General features: G+C 48.3%; 1 protein-coding gene across 1 annotated transcript in view; it reads left to right on the forward strand.

The window, feature by feature from the left end:
* The window catches only part of LOC134927251 (ATP-dependent translocase ABCB1-like), a 131,744-nt gene extending 107,366 nt beyond the window's left edge, over positions 1-24,378 (forward strand). Inside the window, exons 25-29 of the mRNA XM_063921448.1 lie at positions 9,027-9,224; positions 17,149-17,355; positions 18,350-18,496; positions 19,219-22,195; positions 22,302-24,378. Coding sequence (XP_063777518.1) covers positions 9,027-9,224; positions 17,149-17,355; positions 18,350-18,496; positions 19,219-19,419 — 753 coding nt within the window. The 3' untranslated portion in view covers positions 19,420-22,195; positions 22,302-24,378. The remainder of the gene's footprint in view (positions 1-9,026; positions 9,225-17,148; positions 17,356-18,349; positions 18,497-19,218; positions 22,196-22,301) is intronic.
* The last annotated feature ends 331 nt before the right edge of the window (positions 24,379-24,709 follow it).

Consider the following 24,709-nt stretch of genomic DNA (forward strand, 5'->3'; position numbering starts at 1 on the left):
CCCTACGCAGCCGTCTAAAGCTGCCTAATGGTAGAGCCGGCCCTATTTTATGACTAGTTAACAACTATAAATCATGTTACACCCGGATTAACAACGTCAATATTTTAAATGTTGTAACCTTGGATATCCTTTTCAATCAGAAATTCATCTAATCCTTTTTTAAATGCATTTACCACTTTCCTTGGCAAGGAATTCCAAATCCTTAGTTATTGCCCTAACAGTAAAGAACCCTTTCCTCCATTGCGTATGGAATTTTTTTTCTTCCAGCCTCAGCGAGTGCCCGCGTGTCCTAAACACAGTTCTTTTAATAAATAATTCCTCTGATAACTCTTTGTAATGCCCCTTTACATATTTGAAGATATTAATAATGTCTCCCCTTAGACGCCTTTTTTCCAGTGTATACATATTCAAGCTAGTAAGCCTTTCCTCGTAATCCAGTCCCTCTAGCCCTTTAATCAATTTAGTAGCTCGCCTTTGAACCCTTTCGAGTTCACTGATATCTTTTTTATACTGTGGTGCCCAAAACTGAACACAATGGGGGTCATTCCGAGTTGTTCGCTCGTTGACGATTTTTGCAACGGAGCGATTAAGGCAAAAATGCGCATGCGCATGGTACGCAGTGCGCATGTGCTAAGTATTTTAACACAAAACTTAGTAGATTTACTCACGTCCGAACGAAGAATTTTCATCGTTGAAGGGATCGGAGTGTGATTGACAGGAAGTGGGTGTTTCTGGGCGGAAACTGACCGTTTTCAGGGAGTGTGCGGAAAAACGCAGGCGTGCCAGGATAAAACGCGGGAGTGTCTGGAGAAACGGGGGAGTGGCTGGCCGAACGCAGGGCGTGTTTGTGACGTCAAACCAGGAACGAAACGGGCTGAGCTGATCGCAGTGTAGGAGTAAGTCTCGAGCTACTGAGAAACTGCTAAGAATTATTTATTCGCAATTCTGCTAATCTTTCGTTCGCTATTCTGCTAAGCTAAGATACACTCCCAGAGGGCGGCGGCCTAGCGTGTGCAATGCTGCTGAAAGCAGCTAGCGAGCGTACAACACGGAATGACCCCCATTATTCCAGGTGCAGACGTACTAATGATTTGTACAGCGGCAGAATTACATCCTCGTCCCTTGTCTCAATTCCCCGTTTTATGCACGCTAGCACCTTACTTGCCTTCTTTACTGCGCTTTCACATTGTATATGGATATTAAGCTTATTAATAAAATCTTTTTCCAAAACTGTTACCCCTAGACTTTACCTGTTTAATATATAGGATGCAAGTTTGTTTTTAGTCTCGAAATGCATAACCTTGCATTTTTCTATATTGAACCTCATTCTCCATTTAGACGCCCAGATTTCATGTTTAGATAAGTAATTCTGCAGAGACTCCACATCTATTTCTGAATTAATTACACTACACAATTTAGTATCATCTGCAAAGATTGACACTGTGCTTTCCAGGCCTATTTCTAGGTCATTAATAAATATGTTGAACAGTAGTGGCACAAGTACGGACCCCTGTGGTATTCCGCTGACTACTGGTGTCCAGCTTGAAGACTTCCCGTTGACCACTACTCGCTGTACCCCGTTGTCCAGCCAGTTACTTATCCATGTACAAACAGTTTTTCCTAGGCCAAGCTCCTTTAATTTGATGATCAGTCTCCTGTGAGGCACTGTATCGAAGGCTTTTGCAAAATCTAAATAGACCACATCCACTGCTTTTCCCTGGTCAAGTTTGTCGCTCATTTCCTCGTAGAAGTTAATTAAGTTAGATTGACAGGCAGAGGCGGTCATTGGGCAGGAGGGGGCGGCACAGTAGCGTTTGGCTGCCGTTTTAGGGGCGCGGTCCGGCCAATGCAGGCATGGCCGGACCATGGGGGGGTCTGGGGGGGGCAGCAGCTGCGACCCTGGCAGCGACAAGTAACTCCCGGCCAGCTGCAGGAGCTGCGCTGGCCGGGAGTTACTCTTCAAGTACAAAAGAATCGTCACAGGGCAATGCTTTTGTACTTGTGCGGTGGGGCCGGGCCAGACATGCGGGGTGGACTAGCCCTGAGCTGGGCGTCCCCCCGCATGTCTGTGTCAGTGATCGTAGCTATGCTAAATTTAGCACAGCTACGATCAGGTCGGAATGACCCCCAATGTCTTTACCAGCAGTTTCATTTAGCTTAGGGTATTCTGGGAAGTAGAAAAAGCAGAATCAAACTATTATCACTCAGCGAAAATCCATCATTCCAGAGAATATTTCTGTTATTCACATAAATCCCTGCCTGAGTGGAGAATGCAGTCTATTTTCCCAATCACATGACATGTAATAACCAGGCTTTCCGGCTTTCAGACTGCTCCCTCCGGGACAGAGCAGCCAGGTCAGCTGAACAGGTAGAGGCTATAAAAAGGTGGGGCTATAAAAAGTGGTGGGGCTCTGAAAAGGATGCGGTCAGCGGGCGTGAAGACGCGATCGCTGCCACATCCCCGACTATGCAATGCCCACATTACCGGCATTACAATGCAGGGGGTAAGGATACAATGACACGATTTGCTGCAAATCGCGTCACCGGCCTTCATAGACCACCCACTTTCACAAGCGTTGTGAGGGGGGGGGGGGGGGGGGGGGGCTGCGGTGGACTCCGGGAGGCTTGCCTACCTTTTCCGGGGGGATGGGAGCGCCACATGATTTTCGGTAGCCTCCCAGACGATCAGGGAGAGTAGGCAAGTATGGTAATAATAACACTAGTGTAAATTTACTTCCAGAAGCCAAATAATAAGAGTTTACTCACCGGTAATTCTATTTCTCGTAGTCCGTAGTGGATGCTGGGGACTCCGTAAGGACCATGGGGAATAGCGGCTCCGCAGGAGACTGGGCACATCTAAAGAAAGCTTTAGGACTACCTGGTGTGCACTGGCTCCTCCCCCTATGACCCTCCTCCAAGCCTCAGTTAGGATACTGTGCCCGGAAGAGCTGACACAATAAGGAAGGATTTTGAATCCCGGGTAAGACTCATACCAGCCACACCAATCACACTGTACAACCTGTGATCTGAACCCAGTTAACAGCATGATAACAGCGGAGCCTCTGAAAAGATGGCTCACAACAATAATAACCCGATTTTTGTAACAATAACTATGTACAAGTATTGCAGACAATCCGCACTTGGGATGGGCGCCCAGCATCCACTACGGACTACGAGAAATAGAATTACCGGTGAGTAAATTCTTATTTTCTCTGACGTCCTAGTGGATGCTGGGGACTCCGTAAGGACCATGGGGATTATACCAAAGCTCCCAAACGGGCGGGAGAGTGCGGATGACTCTGCAAAACCGAATGAGAGACCTCCAGGTCCTCCTCAGCCAGGGTATCAATTTTGTAGAATTTTGCAAACGTGTTTGCCCCTGACCAAGTAGCAGCTCAGCAAAGTTGTAAAGCCGAGACCCCTCGGGCAGCCGCCCAAGATGAGCCCACCTTCCTCGTGGGATGGGCTTTAACAGATTTAGGCTGCGGTAATCCCACCGCAGAATGCGCCATCTGAATAGTGCTACAAATCCAGTGCGCAAATAGACTGCTTAGAAGCAGGAGCACCCAGCTTGTTGGGTGCATACAGGATAAACAGCGAGTCAGTCTTTCTGACTCCAGCCGTCCTGGAAACGTAAATTTTCAGGGCCCTGACTACGTCCAGCAACTTGGAATCCTCCAAGTCCCTAGTAGCCGCAGGCACCACAACAGGTTGGTTCAAGTGAAAAACTGATACCACCTTCGGGAGAAACTGAGGAAGAGTCCTCAAATCTGCCCTATCCATATGGAAAATCAGATAAGAGCTTTTTTTCCAAAACAAAGCTGCCAATTCTGAAACTCGCCTGGCTGAAGCCAGGGCCAACAGCATGACTACTTTCCACGTGAGATATTTTAAATCCACAGTCTTAAGTGGCTCAAACCAATGTGATTTTAGGAATTCCAAAATCACATTGAGATCCCAAAGTGCCACTGGGGCACAAAAGGAGGCTGAATATACAGAATTCCTGCGACAAAATTCTAAACTACAGGCAGTGAAGCCCGTTCTTTCTGGAAGAAAATCGACAGAGCCGAAATCTGGACTTTGATGGACCCCAAATTGAGGTCCAACGTCACTCCTGCTTGCAGGAATTGTAGGAATCGACCCAGCTGAAATTCCTCCATCGGGGCCTTCTTGGCCTCACACCACGCAACATATTTTCGCCCAATGCGGTGATAACGTTTTGTGGTGACATCCTTCCTGGCTTTGAGCCGGGTAGGGATGACTTCCTCCGGAATGCCCATTAGGATCCGGTGTTCAACCGCCATGCCGTCAAACGTAGCCGCGGTAAGTCTTGGAACAGACAGGATCCCTGCTGCAGCAGGTCTTGTCTGAGCGGCAGAGGCCAAGGGTCCTCTGCAAGCAACTCTTAACGTTCCGGATACCAAGCTCTTCGTGGCCAATCCGGAACCACGAGTATAGTTTCCACTCCTCGCTTTCACATGATTCTCAGTACCTTGAGAATGAGAGGCAGAGGAGGAAACACATAAACCGACTGGTACACCCACGGTGTCACTAGAGCGTCCACAGCGATCGCCTGAGGGTCCCTTGACCTGGCGCAAAATCTTTTCATCTTTTTGTTGAGGCGGGACACCATCATGTCCACCCGTGGACATACCCAACGGTTTACCCGCCTTTGGAAAACTTCTGGATGAAGTCATCGGAGAATCCTTGTGGCTTCTGCCATCGCCATCCTGCTTCTTGTGCCGCCCTGTCTGTTTACATGGGCGACCGCCGTGATTCTGATTGGATCAGTACCGGCTGGTTCTGAAACAGGGGCCTTGCTTGACTTAGGGCATTGTAAATGGCCCTTAGCTCCAGAATATTTATGTGAAGCGAAATTTCCTTGGAAATTTCTTCCCTGTGTGACTGCACCCCAGCCCCGAAGGCTGGCATCCGTGGTCACCAGGACCCAGTCCTGTATTCCGAATCTGCGGCCCTCTAGTAGATGAGCCCTCTGCAGCCACCACAGCAGCGACACCCTGGTTCTTGCTGACAGGGTTATCCGCTGTTGTATCTATAGATGGGACCCGGACCATTTGTCCCACAGGTCCCACTGGAACGTCCTTGCGTGGAACCTTCCGAATGGAATTATGCTTCGTACGAAGCTACCATTTTTCCCAGGACTCGTGTGCATTGATGTACCGACACCTGTCCTGGTTAGGATGTCTCTGACTAGAGATGACAACTCCTCGGTTTTTTCCACTGGAAGAAACACTCTTTTCTGGTCTGTGTCCAGAATCATTCCCAGGAACAGAAGACGTGTCGTCGGGACCAGCTGTGACTTTGGAATATTGAGAATCCAGCCGTGCTGTTGTAGCACTTCCCGAGAGAGTGCTACCCCCACTACCAACTGTTCTTTGGACCTCGCCTTTATCAGGAGATCATCCAAGTACGGGATAATAAAAACTTCCTTCTTGCGAAGGAGTATCATCATTTCGGTCATTACCTTGGTAAAGACCTTCGGTGCCGTGGACAACTCCAATGGCAGCATCTGGAACTGATAGTGACAGACCTGTACCACACCTCTGAGGTACTCCTGGTGAGGAGGGTAAATGGGGACATGCAGGTACGCATCCTTGATGTCCAGGGAGACCCTGTAATCCCCCTCGTCCAGGCTCGTAATGAGCGATTCCATCTTGAGCTTGAATCTCCTGATATAAAAATTAAAGTATTTTAATTTTAAGATGGGTCTCACCGAACCGTTCCGTTTCGGTACCACAACCATTGTGGAATAGTAACCCCTTCCTTGCTGAAGGAGGGGCACCTTGACAATCACTTGTTGTGATTATAGTGTTGAATAGCCATCAACACCGCCTCCCTGGCAGAGGGAGGTGCCGGTAAGGCAGATTTTAGGAAAACGGCGGGGGGACGAACGTCTCAAACTCCAGCCTGTACCCCTGAGATACCACTTGAAGGACCCAGGGATCCATGTGAGAGAACCCACTGGGCGCTGAAATTTCTGAGACGGGCCCCCACCGTACCCGGTTCCGCCTGAGCAGCCCCAGCGTCATGCTGTGGGCTCACCGGACGCAGGGAGGACTTCTGCTCTTGGGAACTAGCTGTGTGCTGCAGCTTTTTCCTCTACCTTTGCCTCTCGGCAAAAAGGATGAGCCTCTAGCCCTCTTGCTTTTCTGGGGCCAAAAGGACTGTACTTGATGATACGGTGCTTTCTTTTGTTGTGGGGTAACCTGTGGCAAAAAAGTCGATTTCCCAGCAGTAGCTGTGGAAACGAGGTCTGAAAAAACCATCCCCAAACAGTTTTACCCCCTTATAGGGCAAACTTACATGTGCCGATTCGCGTCTGCATCGCCTGACCATTGCCGAGTCCATAACCCACGTCTGGCGGCAATGGACCTAGCGCTTATTTTTGATGCCAGCCGGCAAATATCCCTCTGTGCATCACGCATGTATAAGACCACGTCTTTTATATGCTCTATTGTCAGCAAAATATTGTCCCTATCCATAGTTATTTTCCGACAGGGAATCTGACCACGCAGCGGGAGCACTGCACATCCATGCCGAAGCAACGGCTGGTCGCAATATAATGCCCTAGTGTGTGACTATATCTTATAGGGTAACCTCCTGCTTTCTATCAGCAGGTTTCTTCAGGGCGGCCGTATCCGGAGACGATAGTGCCACCTTTTCTGATAAGCGTGTAAACGCTGTATCTACCCTATGGGGTGTTTCACCACGCGACCTATCCTCTGGCGGGAAAGGGTACGCTGCCAATAACCGTTTAGAAATGATCAATTTCTTACCGGGGGAAGACCACACTTCCTCACACACCTCATTTAATTTCTCAGATGCAGGAAAAACTACTAATAGTTTTCTCTCACCAAACACAATACCCTTTTATGTGGTACCTGGGGTATAATCATAAATGTGTAATACATTTCTCATTGCCTCAATCATGTAGCTGGTGGACCTATTTGGAGGGTACACTAGTCTGATCGTCGTCAACACTGGAGTCGGTATCCGTGTCGACATCTGTGTCTGCTATCTGAGGTAGCGGGCGTTTTTAGAGCCCCCCATGACATTTGAGACGCTGGAACAGGCACAAGCTGAGTAGCCGGCTGTTCTGTGTCGTCGACCTTTTATGTAAGGAGTTGACACTTTCACGTAATCCTTCCATAAGTTCAACCCCACCGGTGTCGACCCCGCAGGGGGTGACAACATATTTACAGGCATTCGCTCCGCCTCCACATCATTATCCTCCACATACATGTTGACACAGCCGTACCGACACACAGCACACACACAGGGAATGCTCTGATAGAGGACAGGACCCCACAAAGCCCTTTGGGGAGACAGAGGGAGAGTATGCCAGCACACACCAGAGCGCTATATATCACAGGGATAGCACCTATAAAAAGTCCTAAAGCTTTCTTTTTGTGCCCAGTCTCCTGCGGAGCCGCTATTCCCCATGGTCCTTACGGAGTCCCCAGCATCCACTAGGACATCAGAGAAAACCTACTACTGTGTTTTTGTAGTGTGAGAGGAAGTCTGAGTACCCACAACAAATATACACAAACATAGGGAGAACATACACACTCCACACAGATAGTTCCTGGTCTGAAACTGAGCTCATGACCTCGGGGCTGTGAGGCAGTACTGCTAACCACTATACCAACCATGCAACTCATGGTTGGTACAGGGGCATGGCCGGTTCTACACCTTGTGGCGCCCAGTGTGAAAGTTTCCACTGCCCCCTCCCTCGCGGCAAAACAGTTAGTGCATGCAAAAAAAATATGGGGGCTGGCTTCATAGGAGAGGGGCGTGGCTACAGTTATGCTCCCAGTAGCTGTGCCCCCAGATTTGCCCCAAGTAGTTGTGCCCACCAGTTGATTTGCCCCCAGTAGATATGACCCCTGTAGCTGTGCCCCCTGTAGCTATGCACCCTGTATACATGCCCCTGTAGCTGTGCCCCCAGTAGATATGCCTTCTGTAGCTATGCACCCTGTAGATATGCCCCCTGTAGCTGTGCCCCCAGTAGCTATGCCCCCAGTAGCTATGCACCCTGTAGATACATATGCACCCTGTAGCTGTGCCCCCTGTAGCTATGCACCCTGTATACATGCCCCTGTAGCTGTGCCCCCAGTAGCTATGCACCCTGTAGATATGCACCCTGTAGCTGTGCCCCCTGTAGCTATGCACCCTGTATACATGCCCCTGTAGCTGTGCCCCCAGTAGCTATGCACCCTGTAGATATGCACCCTGTAGCTGTGCCCACAGTAGATATGCCCCCTGTAGATTTGCCCCAGTAGTTGTGCCCCCTATAGCTATGCCCCCAGTAGTTGTGCCCCGTTGCTGTGCCCCCAGTAGTTGTGCCCCCTGTTGCTTTGCCCCCAGTAGTTGTGCCCAGTTTCTTTGCCCCCAATAGTTGTGCCACCTCTTTCTTTGCCCCCAGTAGTTGTGCCCCCCCGTTTCTTTGCCCCCTGTCGCTGTGCCCCCTGTCGCCGCTTACAAACACACACTCACAAAAATAAAAAAAACAATACTTACCACATCCCCGCTCCTTCTTCCCGACCGCTGTTGCTGCTGCTGCCCCGTCTGGCCGCCAGCTCCTCTCTATGGGAGAGACGTCATGACGTCTCTCCCATAGCAGCGCCGCACAGACACTAGAGGTCAATACTGATCTCTAGTGTCTGTCCCTGGAGCCGGCTGCAGCGGATGCCCACACAGCCCACGGCGTCTGCTGCAGCCGGGGAGCGGGGTGCGGGTAGGCGGGGGTGACTGCGGCCACGCCTCCAGGCCGCAGCGCCCTGGGCGAAGGCACTGCTTGCCCTCACCAAGAACCGCTCCTGTATAGAGGTCAGCATTGCTGCCCCACAACCCTGAGGTCAAGAGCCATTATAATCCACAGAAACAGTGCACTTAATGGACAAATAACAATGCAATAAGATTAAGAACAATATCTAATCTTTACCAAGTAATAAGCTTTCATCGAAGCATCCCTTGTTTTGATAAATCACGTTTATCTATTTCAGGAAAAATGTGAAGGCAACGTCATGTTCAGAGGAGTTCACTTTCATTACCCGACCAGACCAGAGGCGTCAGTGCTGCAGGGACTGGACATCAGCGTGGGGAAAGGTGAAACCCTGGCACTAGTGGGCAGCAGCGGATGTGGGAAAAGTACTACTGTCCAGCTCCTGGAGAGATTCTACGACCCACATGACGGACAAGTGGTAACTTATGTACCAGTCTTTCCTTCTACAGCTGTATTCACACACCGGACTCTAGTGTGGAGAATACATTCTGCGTCACGGTGCTCAGCTACGCACATTAGATGTAGTACAGTGAATCGCTAATTATCCTGCGCACTCCTATGATGTCAAAGGGAAGTGGGCGTCGGTGGTGTCTGACACGTGCCTTTGCCCAACCGTTCCAGGAGCACTTTGCAGCCATTGCTCAAAATGTAATCTCCCATCTTAGTTCAAATGTCATCCTTTTAGTACAGATATACAAGGTTATCTTCATTAAATATTAAAAATAACTTTATATAAGGGCAGCCCTGTGTTTTGGTAGACGTAACATTATCTTTAGATTTATTCATATCAATACAGTACTTTACAACTGGGGACAATCTCAGTCATAAATCAAGACTGAGTATCACCAAGCAGATAAAAGAGGTCAGAGGGCCCTGCTCACATGCTTACAATGTATAGGACACTAGTAGTCTGATAGCATGAGGTTAGGTGCCGCCACAATAGGTGAAGCTACAAAGCAACGAGGAAAAAAAGTGCTTGCTGGAGTTATGCGACCCGCTGACCCAGTCACACAGTAATGTTGGTTTAGGGTCAGAGGGAGCATTGTTTGAGTTCCACATAATTTTTGTGTAGACTGTGTAGGGTTGGCAGTCTGACTAGAGAGGTTACGAAGAAGATTGTGCTGTCAGCGGGACTACCGGGGGGAAGGGGGGTGTACTAATTAATTGGGCCCTGGCCAGCGGCTGAGAGAGACAAATGTCCCCCTTTGCAGTGTGTGCCGTCAGCAGACATTTTTTCCCCGGAGTGGACATGGCCCAGCACCCTTCCGTGGCAGTCTCCATGGCCCTGACTGTTAGCTGCATCTCCTCTGCCACTATTATGTTGGGGAGACACGCCCAATCCTAGGAGCTGACGAAGCTGCACCACCTCACCCCAACCGAGATGAAGGGGAGAGCTGCCAGGGCCTGTGCTGGTTCCAGGGCCAGATTAACAATGGGGCGGATGGAGCTCCGGCTCCAGATAAATATAGGCCCATTACCATGATTCACAAAATGGACTAAAACTTCTCCAGTCATGCAGAATATGATAAAGGATGCAGTTTCAGCAAATGCCTATAACACTGATTCATAGGACATGACAGGGACATGTTGGGAAGACAGTGAGTGGACAGGCATGAGAATTACGGTAAAGAATGAGAGGGCCTCAGTGCAGGGTGGTTCCTTTTTTCTTTTTTTGATCTTTATCCAACATTTCATTTACTTGCAGTGCTGCTATTACACCCACTAAGGGGTCTATTTACTAAGCCTTAGATGGAGATAAAGTACCAGACAATCAGCTCATAACTGTCATTTTTCAAACCCAGCTTGTGACATGGCAGTTTGAAGCTGATTGGCTGGTACTTTATCTCCGTTCACTTTTTCTCCATCCAAGGCTTAGTAAATAGTCCCCAAAGTATCTGGGAAATAAGTTCTTTATATGTTTGTTGAGCACTCACTATACTTTATATCCTCGCTGGGACAGCATCGTATCGGATGCTCAGTTCTGGCAAGAATAACATTTTGCATCGCTGTGAGTAGCGGAAACAATAGTTGACTTATGAAAAATGGTAAATATGTCCTATAAGACAGACACCAAATAAAAACTCCAATATTGAGGTTATTATGAAGCAAGAAAAAAAAGGCATTTGGTTTCCCCCAGCACCCTGAATGATAACCGTAACCAGATATAAATTCCACATAATAATAGAATTCAGAGATCTTCGTTACACATATTTGCGCAAATGCGTGAATAAGCCCCAAAGCCGCATCAAGGCCTCTCTGTAAAGTGATACCTTTTAAAAATTAAGGAGCTTTTTTATCAAATGCAATGAGTTTTAAAGCTTGTTGCATATGATAAATGGTGCTCCAGCCAATCAGCTCCTACCTGTCATGTGTTTGAAAAATTACAATTGGGAGCTGATTGGCTGGAGCACCATTTATCTTACGCAACAAGTTTTATAACTCATTGTGTATGATAAAACTCATTGATAAATTAGCCTTTATATGTTTTTATTTATTCATTTTAATTCTAGACAAAATATAGCAGACAGGGTATGCTGAGACATGTTGTCCTCCAATAGCTGGTGGGCCACCTGTTATGTACCTCTACATATTATAGGACATTGTGTCTTGGCATGCTCATGGTGCCTCACAACTTTTGTCATCAATTCCTGTATATTTTTATTTCTCTGACGTCCTAGTGGATGCTGGGAACTCAGTAAGGACCATGGGGAATAGCGGCTCCGCAGGAGATTGGGCACAAAAGTAAAGCTTTAGGACTACCTGGTGTGCACTGGCTCCTCCCCCTATGACCCTCCTCCAAGCCTCAGTTAGATTTTTGTGCCCGACCGAGAAGGGTGCACACTAGGGGCTCTCCTGAGCTTCTTAGTGAAAGTTTAGTTTTAGGTTTTTTATTTTCAGTGAGACCTGCTGGCAACAGGCTCACTGCATCGAGGGGTCCGGAAAATCGGCGGCAGAAGACATCCTGTCTTCACCAAGGTAGCGCACAGCACTGCAGCTGTGCACCATTGCTCCTCAGCACACTTCACACTTCGGTCACTGAGGGTGCAGGGCGCTAGGGGGGGGCGCCCTGAGCAGCAATAAAAACACCTTGGCTGGCGAAAAATACATCACATATTGCCCCCAGGGCTATATGGATGAATTTTAACCCCTGCCAGAATCCATAAAAAAGCAGGAGAAAAGTCCGCGAAAAAGGGGCGGAGCCTATCTCCTCAGCACACTGGCGCCATTTTCTCTCACAGCTCCGTTGGAGGGAAGCTCCCTGGCTCTCCCCTGCAGTTACTAGACTACAGAAAGGGGTTAAAAAAGAGAGGGGGGCACTAATTAGGCGCAGTATAACAATACAGCAGCTATAAGGGGGAAAAACACTTATATAAGGTTATCCCTGTATATATAGCGCTCTGGTGTGTGCTGGCATACTCTCCCTCTGTCTCCCCAAAGGGCTAGTGGTGTCCTGTCCTCTATCAGAGCATTCCCTGTGTGTGTGCTGTGTGTCGGTACGTTGTGTCGACATGTATGAGGAGAAAAATGATGTGGAGGCGGAGAGATTGCCTGTAACAGAGATGTCACCCCCTAGGGAGTCGACACCTGAGTGGCTGAGCTTATGGAAGGAATTATGTGACAGTGTCAGCTCTTTACAAAAGATTGATGACATGAGACAGCCGGCGACTCAGCCTGTGCCTGTCCAGGGGTCTCAAAAGCCATCAGGGGCTTTAAAACGCCCGTTACCGCAGATGGCAGATACAGACGCCGACACGGATACTGACTCCAGTGTCGACGATTACGAGACAAATGTGACTTCCAGTAGGGCCACACGTTACATGATTGAGGCTATGGAAAATGTTTTTACACATTTCTGATAATACCAGTACCACTAAAAAGGGTATTATGTTGGGTGAGAAAAAACTGCCTGTAGTTTTTCCTGCATCTGAGGAATTAAAGTGTGTGATGATGCGTGGGTTTCCCCCGATAAAAACTGTTAATTCCTAAAAAGTTACTAGCATCATACCCCTTCCCGCCAGAGGATAGGGCACATTGGGAAACACCCCCTAGGGTGAATAAAGCGCTCACACGCTTGTCTAAACAGGTGGCACTACCATCCCCGGATACGGCCGCCCTTAAGGAACCTGCTGACAGAAAGCAGAAAAATGTATATACACTCACACGGGTGTGATACTGCGACCAGCAATCGCCTCAGCCTGGATGTGCAGTGCTGGGGTGGCTTGGTCGGATTCCCTGACTGACAATATTGATACCCTAGATAGGGACAGTATATTACTGACTATAGAGCATTTAAAAGATGCATTTCTATATATGCGTGATGCACAGAGGGATATTTGCCGACTGGCATCAAGAGTAAGTGCGCTGTCCATTTCTGCCAGTAGAGGGTTATGGACAAGACAGTGGTCAGGTGATGTTGATTCGAAAAGGCATATAGAAGTATCTCCTTATAAAAGGGAGGAGTTATTTGGGGTAGGTCTAACAGACCTGGTGGCCACGGCAACGGCTGGGAAATCCACATTTTTACCCCAGGTAGCCTCTCAACATAAGAAGACGCCGTATTATCAGGCGCAGTCCTTTGGGCCCCATAAGGGCAAGCGGGCAAAAGGCTCCTCATTTCTGCCCCGTGGCAGAGGGAGAGGAAAAAGGCTGCAGCAAACAGCCAGTTCCCAGGAACAGAAGCCCTCTCCCGTTTTCTGCCAAGTCCTCAGCATGACGCTGGGGCTTTACAAGCGGACTCAGGCACGGGGGGGGCCCGTCTCAAAAATTTCAGCGTGCAGTGGACTCACTCACAGGTGGACCCCTGGATCCTTCAGGTGGTATCTCAGGGGTACAAATTGGAATTCGAGACTTCTCCCCTTCGCCGTTTCCTAAAGTCTGCTTTACCGACATCTCCCTCCGACAGGGAGGCGGTATGGGAAGCCATTCACAAGCTGTATTCCCAGCAGGTGATAATCAAGGTACCCCTCCTACAACAGGGAAAGGGGTATTATTCCACGCTGTTTGTGGTACCGAAGCCGGACGGCTCGGTGAGACCTAATTTAAATCTGAAATCCTTGAACACTTACATACAAAGGTTCAAATTCAAGATGGAATCACTCAGAGCGGTGATTGCAAACCTGGAAGAAGGGGATTATATGGTGTCTCTGGACATCAAGGATGCTTATCTCCATGTCCCAATTTACCCTTCTCACCAAGGGTACCTCAGGTTTGTGGTACAGGACTGTCACTATCAGTTTCAGACGCTGCCGTTTGGTTTGTCCACGGCACCCCGGGTCTTTACCAAAGTAATGGCCGAAATGATGATACTCCTTCGAAGGAAGGGAGTTTTAGTTATCCCTTACTTGGACGATCTCCGGATAAGGGCAAGATCCAGGGAACAGTTGGTAGTCGGGGTAGCACTATCTCAAGTAGTGTTGCGGCAGTACGGTTGGATTCTTAATATTCCAAATTCGCAGCTGATCCCGACGACACGTCTTCTATTCCTAAGGATGATCCTGGACACAGTCCAGAAAAAGGTGTTTCTCCAGGAGGAGAACGCCAGGGAGTTATCCGAACTAGTCAGAAACCTCCTAAAACCAGGCCAAGTGTCAGTGCATCAGTGCACAAGGGTCCTGGGAAAAATGGTGGCTTCCTACGAAGCAATTCCACTCGGCAGATTCCACGCAAGAACTTTCCAGTGGGACCTGCTGGAAAAATGGTCCGGATCGCATCTTCAGATGCATCAGCGGATAACCCTGTCACCAAAGACAAGGGTGTCTCTTCTGTGGTGGTTGCAGAGTGCTCATCTTCTAGAGGGCGCAGATTCGGCATTCAGGACTGGGTCCTGGTGACCACGGATGCCAGCCTGCGAGGCTGGGGAGCAGTCACACAGGGAAGAAATTTCCAGGGCTTGTGGTCAAGCCTGGAGACATCACTTCACATAAATATCTTGGAACTAAGGGCCATTTACAATGCCCTAAGCCAAGCAAGACCTCTGCTTTAAGGTCAGCCGGTGCTGATCCAGTCGGACAACATCACGGCAGTCGCCCACGTAGATAGACAGGGCGGCACAAGAAGCAGGAGGGCAATGGCAGAAGCTGCAAGGATTTTTCGCTGGGCGGAAAATCATGTGATAGCATTGTCAGCAGTGTTCATTCCGGGAGTGAACAACTGGGAAACAGACTTCCTCAGCAGAAGTCTTCCACATAATTGTAAACCGTTGGGAAAAACCAAAGGTGGACATGATGGCGTCCCGCCTAAAAAAAAAAAAAATTGGACAGGTATTGCGCCATGTCAGGGACCCTCAGGCAATAGCTGTGGACGCTCTGGTAACCCCGTGGGTGTACCAGTCAGTGTATGTGTTCCCTCCTCTTCCTCTCTTACCAAAAGTACTGAGAATTATAAGACGGAGGGAGAACTATACTCGTGGCTCCGGATTGGCCAAGAAGGACTCTACCTCTAAGAAGGGACCTGCTCCAGCAAGGACCCTGTCTATTCCAAGACTTACCGCGGCTGCGTTTGACGGCAGGGCGGTTGAACGCCGGATCCTGAAGGAAAAAGGCATTCCGGATGAAGTCATCCCTACCCTGATCAAAGCCAGGAAGGATGAAACCGCAAAACATTATCACCGCATTTGGCGAAAATATGTTGCGTGGTGCGGGGCCAGTAAGGGCCCGATGGAGGAATTTCAACTAGGTCGATTCCTGCATTTCCTGCAAACAGGAGTGTCTATGGGCCTAAAATTGGGGTCCATTAAGGTTCAAATTTACGGCCCTGTCAATTTTCTTCCAGAAAAAACTAGCTTCAGTTCCTGAAGTTCAGACGTTTGTAAAAGGGGTACTGCATATACAGCCTCCTTTTTGTGCCTCCAGTGGCACCTTGGGATCTCAATGTAGTTTTGGGGTTCCTAAAGTCACAATGGTTTGAACCACTTGAATCTGTGGAGTTAAAATATCTCACATGGAAAGTGGACATGCTGTTGGCCCTGGCCTCGGCCAGGCGCGTGTCAGAATTGGCGGCTTTATCCTGAAAAAGCCCTTATCTGATCTTCCATTCAGACAGGGCGGAATTGAGAACTCGTCCTCATTTTCTCCCTAAGGTGGTTTCAGTGTTTCATCTGAACCAACCTATTGTGGTACCTGCGGCTACTAGTGACTTGGAGGACTCCAAGTTGTTGGACATAGTCAGGGCCCTGAAAATATATGTTTCCAGGACGGCTGGAGTCAGAAAATCTGACTCGCTGTTTATCCTGTATGCACCCAACAAGCTGGGTGTTCCTGCTTCTAAGCAGTCTATTGCGCGCTGGATGTGTAGCACTATTCAGCTGGCGCATTCTGTGGCAGGCCTGCCACAGCCAAAATCTGTAAAAGCCCATTCCACAAGGAAGGTGGGCTCATCTTGGGCGGCTGCCCGAGGGGTCTCGGCTTTACAACTTTGCCGAGCAGCTACTTGGTCAGGGGCAAAACACGTTTGCAAAATTCTACAAATTTGATACCCTGGCTGAGGAGGACCTGGAGTTCTCTCATTCGGTGCTGCAGAGTCATCCGCACTCTCCCGCCCGTTTGGGAGCTTTGGTATAATCCCCATGGTCCTTACGGAGTTCCCAGCATCCACTAGGACGTCAGAGAAAATAAGATTTTACTCACCGGTAAATCTATTTCTCGTAGTCCGTAGTGGATGCTGGGCGCCCATCCCAAGTGCGGATTGTCTGCAATACTTGTATATAGTTATTGCCTAACTAAATCGGGTTATTGTTGTTGTGAGCCATCTATCCAGAGGCTCCTCTGTTATCATGCTGTTAACTGGGTTCAGATCACAGGTTGTACGGTGTGATTGGTGTGGCTGGTATGAGTCTTACCCGGGATTCATAAATCCTTCCTTATTGTGTATGCTCGTCCGGGCACAGTATCCTAACTGAGGCTTGGAGGAGGGTCATAGGGGGAGGAGCCAGTGCACACCAGGTAGTCCTAAAGCTTTACTTTTGTGCCCAGTCTCCTGCGGAGCCGCTATTCCCCATGGTCCTTACGGAGTTCCCAGCATCCACTACGGACTACGAGAAATAGATTTACCGGTGAGTAAAATCTTATTTTAGTTTGTTCCTCGGGGGCGGATTCTCAGCTCCTGCCTTCCATAAGTCATAAAACAGATCTACTTAAACCATTTTCATTGATTATTACTGTACTGGTAAGCATGCCAACATTCAGTGTTTATTGTTAGGGGACATATTTGCACACAGACAGACACACTGCCAGTAGGTCTGATGGATGTAGGGTGAGCAACATGCAGGATCCATATAGTCTATATTTACACCCGGTATAAGTTACAGGCTCTGCGTTACAGTCACCTGTGTATCTGTCTCCTAGAGTGTAGATGGCTGTGATGTGAGGAGCGTGAACATCCAGTGGCTCCGAGCCCAGATGGGCATCGTGTCCCAGGAGCCCATGTTGTTTGACTGCAGCATAGCGGAGAACATTGCCTATGGAGATAACAGCAGGACGGTGCCACAAGAAGAGATTGAAAGAGCAGCCATTGCAGCCAATATCCAGAGCTTCATTGAAACACTCCCGGATGTAAGTCTCTGCTGTGTCCCTGTAATGTCTCATCATGGTGCTGGTAGAATATGAGTATGTCCTCGGTATTGATTGCATGCTAGATACCTGGAAGGGGTGATCTCGGTACAGTATATAAGACATGGAGGAGGGGGGGAGGTAAAGTGGAGAGAGGTAAAGTAGCAACCAATCAAATTGTCATTTAACATGCTGTATTTACACAATGACAGAAGTTGTTTAGTTGGGGCTTTATCTCGATACAAGGTTTGATGCATCTATCTCAAGGGCTGAAGCACAGCGGAATGTAAGTCTGATTTGCGGATGTATTGTGCATGGTAGACAAGTATTGTGTAATAAAAGGTGTGCTGGTGGACCTGCGGGCTATGCAGATTTCTGTGTACATGTCATTATGCCGGTTTTCCAGACAGATTTTGTTGCACCTAGTATAGGGCTGGTGCACATACTGATAACGATGATAACTATGAAATGAAGAGTACTGATAGGGGTGGTGCACATACTGATAACGATGATAACTATTAAATGAAGAGTACTGATAGGGGTGGTGCACATACTGATAACGATGATAACTGTGAAATGAAGAGTACTGATAGGGGTGGTGCACATGCTGATAACGATGATAACTATGAAATGAAGAGTACTAATAGGGGTGGTGTGACCGCAGAGATGAATACAACACTCTACATTCAGTGCAGGGGTGTAACTGACAGCTTGCATTCAACTTGACTCTCGTCGGCCCATAGTGAATAAAATTACTGGTGCTTCGTACTTCAACAAACAGATGAATGCAGATTTATAGTCAAGTCTGTATATTATTCACAATTAATATTTTTATTCTAATTCAGAAACAACAGATCATGAGACATGATCCCTTTTCATAATTCAGGGCTACTTTGTCCATCATTAATAGCGATATTGAATAATTAAATGTAGTGTATGTATTTATGCACCTAATTACTGTTCTCTCCCACCCACCCCCTTTTCTCGGCTGTGACAGAAATACAATACCTGCGTTGGAGATAAGGGCACCCAGCTCTCCGGGGGTCAGAAGCAGCGGATCGCCATAGCCCGAGCTCTTGTGCGTCAACCCAAAATCCTGCTTCTGGATGAGGCCACATCAGCTCTGGATACAGAGAGCGAAAAGGTGAGATAGAACTCCATAGGCTTATTGGATTGTGCAATAGTTGTCTATGACTATTGATATTATAGATCACATTTTGTTTTTACGGAGGTTGTTTCAACAGCAGTGGACGATATAACAGGTACCCACTGCTGCTACTTAGGCCTTCATGATTCCAAGAGGTTGTTGGATTATATGTGTGGTGGTTTTATAGCAGAGTGAATGTACACATCAGCAGAGACAACGAATAGCCCAGCGTAGCACACAGGTCACAAGCCGGTGACTGTATCTGGGTAACAGTGCAGGATGTAAGTGGTACCAGGTTCTCTAGCAGTAATAGCAGCTCTCCTGCGGTGTGGAACAGTGGTAATCGCTAGTCTCTCTGGAGATAAGTGGAAGATGTCCATCTCCCACTGTGGCACTTTAATATAGTGACAAGGTGGTGCGCAGTAATAGGGTTGGCAGCCATCTTGGTTAGGGATTTGAAGCCTCCCTGTAAGAACCTAAGTAAGGACTATGCGCAGTAGTGCTCTCCAACTCCAACAGCAGTGAGATCACTGTCGTCCTGTTGATTGCAGCCATGGCCTGAGCACATGTCGGACACTTGATTACACACTACAGTTCACATTCAGCAGTAACACCAGTTTTAAACCTGTATAGTAGATCCATTTCTGGGATACCAGTTAGCTGTATGGTCACTCTATCTTACCTGACCAGTTTATAATTGATTTTGCCTTTCCCTACAGGTTGTACAAGAAGCTCTGGACAAAGCGCGGGAGGGCCGCACGTGTATTGTGATTGCCCACCGGCTCTCTACCATTCAGAATGCAGATAAAATAGCTGTGATCCAGAATGGGAGAGTCGTGGAACAGGGGACACATCAACAGCTGCTGCAGCAGAAAGGGGTCTATCACTCACTAGTAACAATACAGCTCGGATCCACATGAGGTGGAGACAGAGGAAAAGGTTGTTTACGGATTTGGATGTCCTGAGAATGCTCGAAATACAACACTCCTAAGGGAAGCGCGTTATGGAAATGTTGCGTGTGTTCCACATACATGGTTAAGAGGGATACGGAGAGGGGGGAAGACACCTGTGTCAGTCCTGGTGCAGGTTACAGCAGAGCTGAAGGGATTTGTGTGATTATGGGAATAGTCAACAAGTAGGAGGTGGTATCTCTGCCTTGAGGCCTAGCTGTAAAGGCCCGTACACACTGGTCGATATATTGTCCGTTCTCTTGAACGGCCGATATATCGAGGGACCGTCGGCCAGTGTGTACGGCCTATACGTCTGTGAACTCCGTCGTTCACAGACGCAGAGCCGGCCTTAGGCATAGGCAAACTAGGCAAATGCCTAGGGCATTTGGTATGCTTTGGGGCACCAGCAGCTTCTGCTGATTAAAATGATATGCGGCATGCCTATATTCTGTGTGTAATCCTGGATATCACTGTAATGTAGCATTTCGTATGCAGATACAGCCGCAGTGGCACACAGAATATATGCATGCTGCATATCATTTTAATCAGCAGAAGCTGCTTGTGCATCCTAGCCACATAGTAATGCAAATAAGATGCATTTTCATAAACAAAAGGCGCCCAACGTTAGCAGAGCTGCCAGCTGACTCACGCCAGGCATCTCTTGCAGAACTAGCGGCGGTGCTAGGGGGCACCAGCCAAAATCTTGCCTAGGGCATCATATTGGTGAGGGCCGGCTCTGCACAGACGTATCGCGTCGGACACGCAGCATAGCCGACGGCCAATATAGCTACCGATATATTGGCGCGCCACTGTGTGTGTACGGGGCGGTCGGCCGACCGCCCGTACACATGCTGCGGCGTCCGGCGGTGATTGACAGGTGAACTAGGCGGGCGTGTGTACACGCCCGCCCAGTTCATGACGTCAGTCCCCGACGGATCGAGCAGTGTGTGTATGCTGAACACACTGCTCGATCCGGCGTCCATAGATATATCTGCAGATCAATTGATCTGCAGATATATCTGTAAGTGTGTACCCACCTTAAGAGAACACATTTCAGCACCAACCACAATGTCTCTCACCCTCCCTTCTGTCAGACCTCTGAGCAAAAGTCTTGTACACTCTTTCACTGCCAGTATACTCGTGTAGAATCTGATGTAGAGAAATGCTGCCAGCTCTGTTGTTTCATTTTATTGTGTTATCTGTATCTGACATCTGTAACTGTGTACACCTGATGCAAAGGATTTGTTTTACACTCTATATCAGGGCTGGCCAAACCGGTCCTCGAGATCTACCAACAGGTCATGTTTTCCAGGCCTCCTGGAGATCTGTAGAATTGTCAGTTAGGAATGAATGCAGCACATCTGAATTAGTAATGACTACACCTGTGCACCAGCTAGGTGGTCTGGAAAATGTGTACTGTTGGTAGATCTCGAGGACTGGTTTGGCCAGCCCTGCTCTATATTAATGGCAATATGACAAAAATAAGTCTCTCAATTACCAATTAAGTGGTGCAGATGTGGCAATCATTTACATTTGTATTACTGTCTCTATAGCAATTGTCACAGTGACCTCTTCAATTTTTACATTGGCTTTAAAGTGTAAACATACATTGCCTATGGCCTAATCGGGATGAAGTCCGAGCTTAGTGCTTAGGGCCCGATTCAGTGTATGCTAGTGTCACCGCCACAGCTGCTGTGTGATAATATGCAAATGACACAGCCACCTGGATTTATATTAAGACCAGCGTACTAAGACATTGGTGGCAGATTAGTGGATTATCTGGCTTCTGAGTAGCCCTATGGTCACACAGCGTGGCCGCTGGAAGTGAGACACTTGAGCCACTGTTATTGCGTACATGATCACATAAACAGGCTGATATATGCCCCGACACGCGACACGCCTGCATTATTTGCCACCAATCCCCATAATTGCCCCCAAATAGTTCCAGACTGTCAATCACTTAGCAAATAAATCCTCACTGCATCCTCCATCGCACGACCACCGCGACACATGCGCACTGCGACCTAGATGTGTGCGTAGTCGGACGATTATCTGCAAATACATCAGGTTTGTGTACATCTCTGAATCAGACCTTTATTGCCTAAGACATAAGAAGCTGTAATTCTTACAGAGCATGGCTGAGTCCTAACATTGGGGATTAATTTGTTACCACTCATGGATATTCAGTATTTGGGAAAGATGGGTCTAAGGACCAGATTCAATTCAAATACTGCATCTTACTGTATTCAGAATCTGCTTGCGCCTCCATTCTGTCTGCAGAATCCTCCTTCTATAGTTTATGTGTGGAAACAGCAGGAATGTGCCCTGGCAGCATCTGCGCTTAATCATATCTGCCCCTAAGAAAGGAAATGGAGGGAGGGAAATCTATTCTAAGTATAATAAGATTCCCTGTAATAACTCTTATGCTCCTTCTAAATCCATGCTGTGGAGACCACGGATGGTGTTGTTTTATTGGTATTCATGTTCTGCAGCCTCTTCTTTGGTTTTTCCTTGGTTGGAACGTCAGTTGTGGGAGTCGTCTGTCTGAAGCAGTCTTCCTATTCACACCTAATGGAATTCAGTGTAGAAGGAAACACAATCAGCTGAATGGAGCAGAGAGCGGCAGCCGTATGCGGAGGGGCTGGCTGCGGCGGACATGTGTGGAGCCGCTGGCAGCAGGAAGAAAGGTGCTGCGGCGGCGGGGGAGCATTGTTCTGCGGCCCCGTGGGAGGTGCTGGCAGCGCAGGTAACATGTCTGCGGCGGCGGGGGGAGGCGCTGCAGGAAGAGAGGTGCGCTGGCTGGGGATGGCCAAGCACCTCTCTCCCTGCAGAACCTCCCCCCACCACCGCAGACATGTCCCCCCGCAGCCAGCTCCCCCCACCGGCCACCGATCTCAAACCCCCTCCCCCACACACACACCGCCCGCAGCACCGCTTCTCACCTCAATCCGACTTGTTTTCAAGTCAGATTGAGTTTGTCGGAAAAGGGACCAAAACCTTTCGGATTTGGCCCCGTTTCTGACAGAAGCACGTGGATCGGAGTCTATTCCGCCGATCCACGTGTTTTCCGACAAGCCGGGAATTCCCGACTTGTCGGATAAAATCAGCCCCTATTAAATATGTCGGAACCCCTTCCGACCTATTTCTGTCGGAAGCTGCCGTCTTTCTGACAAGACGGCAGCTTCCAACAGTTATTGAATATAGCCCTCTGGCTCCAACTTCAGCCACCTAGATGTTACTAGTGGTGTCCCACAATGGTCCTGACCTGGGGCCATCATGGTTTTCCATATTCATTGCAAATACCAACAGTGTGTAAATCATTATCTATTCATATCCGCACTGGTGACACTATCCTGTCTCCACACAACTCCAGCTTTTCGGACCCCCACATCATATTGCATACTAGCCTACTCTCCTGAAGCGGCCAGGAGGCCCCTGAATGTTGGGTGGCGCTCCCAGCTACCTAGAAGGGCATTCAAGTCTCCTGGAGTTTTGCTGGCAATACCAGATTCCCGAGTAAAGTGGGTGGTCTGGGTGGCCTTTTACGTGATTTGCGCATTACCCGTTTATGCAGTGACCCGCCCTCGTTGCGCAGCCCTGTCTGCCACTTCTCAGAGAGGCAGCCAAAAAGTTGGCAAGAATGTCTTACTGCAATCTGATCTCTCCCGTGTGGAACGTGGGATGGGTGGTCTTCTATATGCCGGCGTTCGGGCTCCCGGCGCTCAGTATACCGGCGCCGGGAGCCCGACCGCCGGCATACAGACACTTATTTTCCCTCGTGGGGGTCCACGACCCCCATAGAGGGAGAATAAAATAGTGTGGTGCGCGTAGCGCGCCACCGTGCCCGTAGCGTGGCGAGCGCAGCGAGCCCGCAAGGGGCTCATTTGCGCTCGCCACACTGTCGGTAAGCCGGCGGTCGGGCTCCCGAAGCCGGTATGCTGGTCGCCGGGAGCCCGACCGCCGGCCACCCGTAGTGAACCCCGTGGGATAACTACTTCTGGCTGTGAACACTAATAGAAAATGATCCTTGTTAGTTCGCACAAACGATTTAACTTGCACTTACACCTAATGTATTAAAGCAAAATCTGATGCAGAGCCTGATTAAGACCCTTTGAGGCCCTGAGTAATATACTCATATAGGGGGCCCGTTTACACTGTATTTGGTAAAGAAAAGAACACAAATGGATTACAGTAATCCAGGCCCCTCAGTGCTGGTTGGGCCTTAGGCAGGAGCCTAGGTTGGATGATCCAGCTCTGTTCTCACATCATATCCAAATATAAATACTAGGATATATGGCATGAGCTTCATTTGGTTTACATATAGACAACCTGACATCTATAATGAACTGCACACTGGGGTTGCTCTATAGGAAGAAATCCGGCCTAATTCTGCACTGCACAGATGCTAATGTAATTATAGTCTATGCGGGTGTTGCTTATGGTACGGCCCCTCTAATACACCACAGCAAGCTTTATACTTCAGTCTGCCATCTTGTGTGTTACTACAAAACACATCAATAGGTTTCCATTTTGGGATTCTAGATTTGTTCCCTTTGTCTGTTTCTCCATCAGATACATTTTGGTCTTACCCCTGTAACTATAAACATTTACCACATAAGATCTACTTCCAGATACCTGCTAATGTTTCCTAAATTCAGTGTGCAGCTGAGATGCTCTGTCTTCCCCTAATGGGTCCCCATATGTGGAGCAACTTACCTGGGACATTTAAATCTGACGCCTGTCTGACACCTTTCAAAGCTTCCATCATTTGCCACTGTAAACGTGTTTGTGATTGTCATGCTTAATGTAGTTTCTCTGTAACAGGGTTGCGGCTGTTTATTTACAGAACATAATTGACAGGTTACGCTCAATGTATTTATTCCTGGTAAAATTCTCAAAGTAAAATAAAATTTTTTTTTTACAAATTTGTACGAATGATTTCCAGTTCAACTCTTTATTTCTAGTCCTCATACAGTATGTAGCATTTAATTTATTACCTTCTTTTATAACTATACATTGGGTATGAGATCCAGATAGTCTGAATGCTGATGGTAAGAATACCGTCAGTGGCATCTTGACAGCCAGAGTCCTGACACTCTAAATGTGCATACAGACGGTGAGATTTTATCTATCTTCGATTTTAACTTTGCGATTTCCCCTGAACTCCCCGGAGCGCTGAACCACCGATATTGACTTTACTTGAGATTTTGACTATGTGAGATTTTGACTAAGGGGGTAATTCCAAGTTGATCGCAGCAGG

The sequence above is a fragment of the Pseudophryne corroboree genome, chromosome 5 (genome assembly GCF_028390025.1).
Source record: "Pseudophryne corroboree isolate aPseCor3 chromosome 5, aPseCor3.hap2, whole genome shotgun sequence".
Lineage (NCBI taxonomy): Eukaryota > Metazoa > Chordata > Amphibia > Anura > Myobatrachidae > Pseudophryne > Pseudophryne corroboree.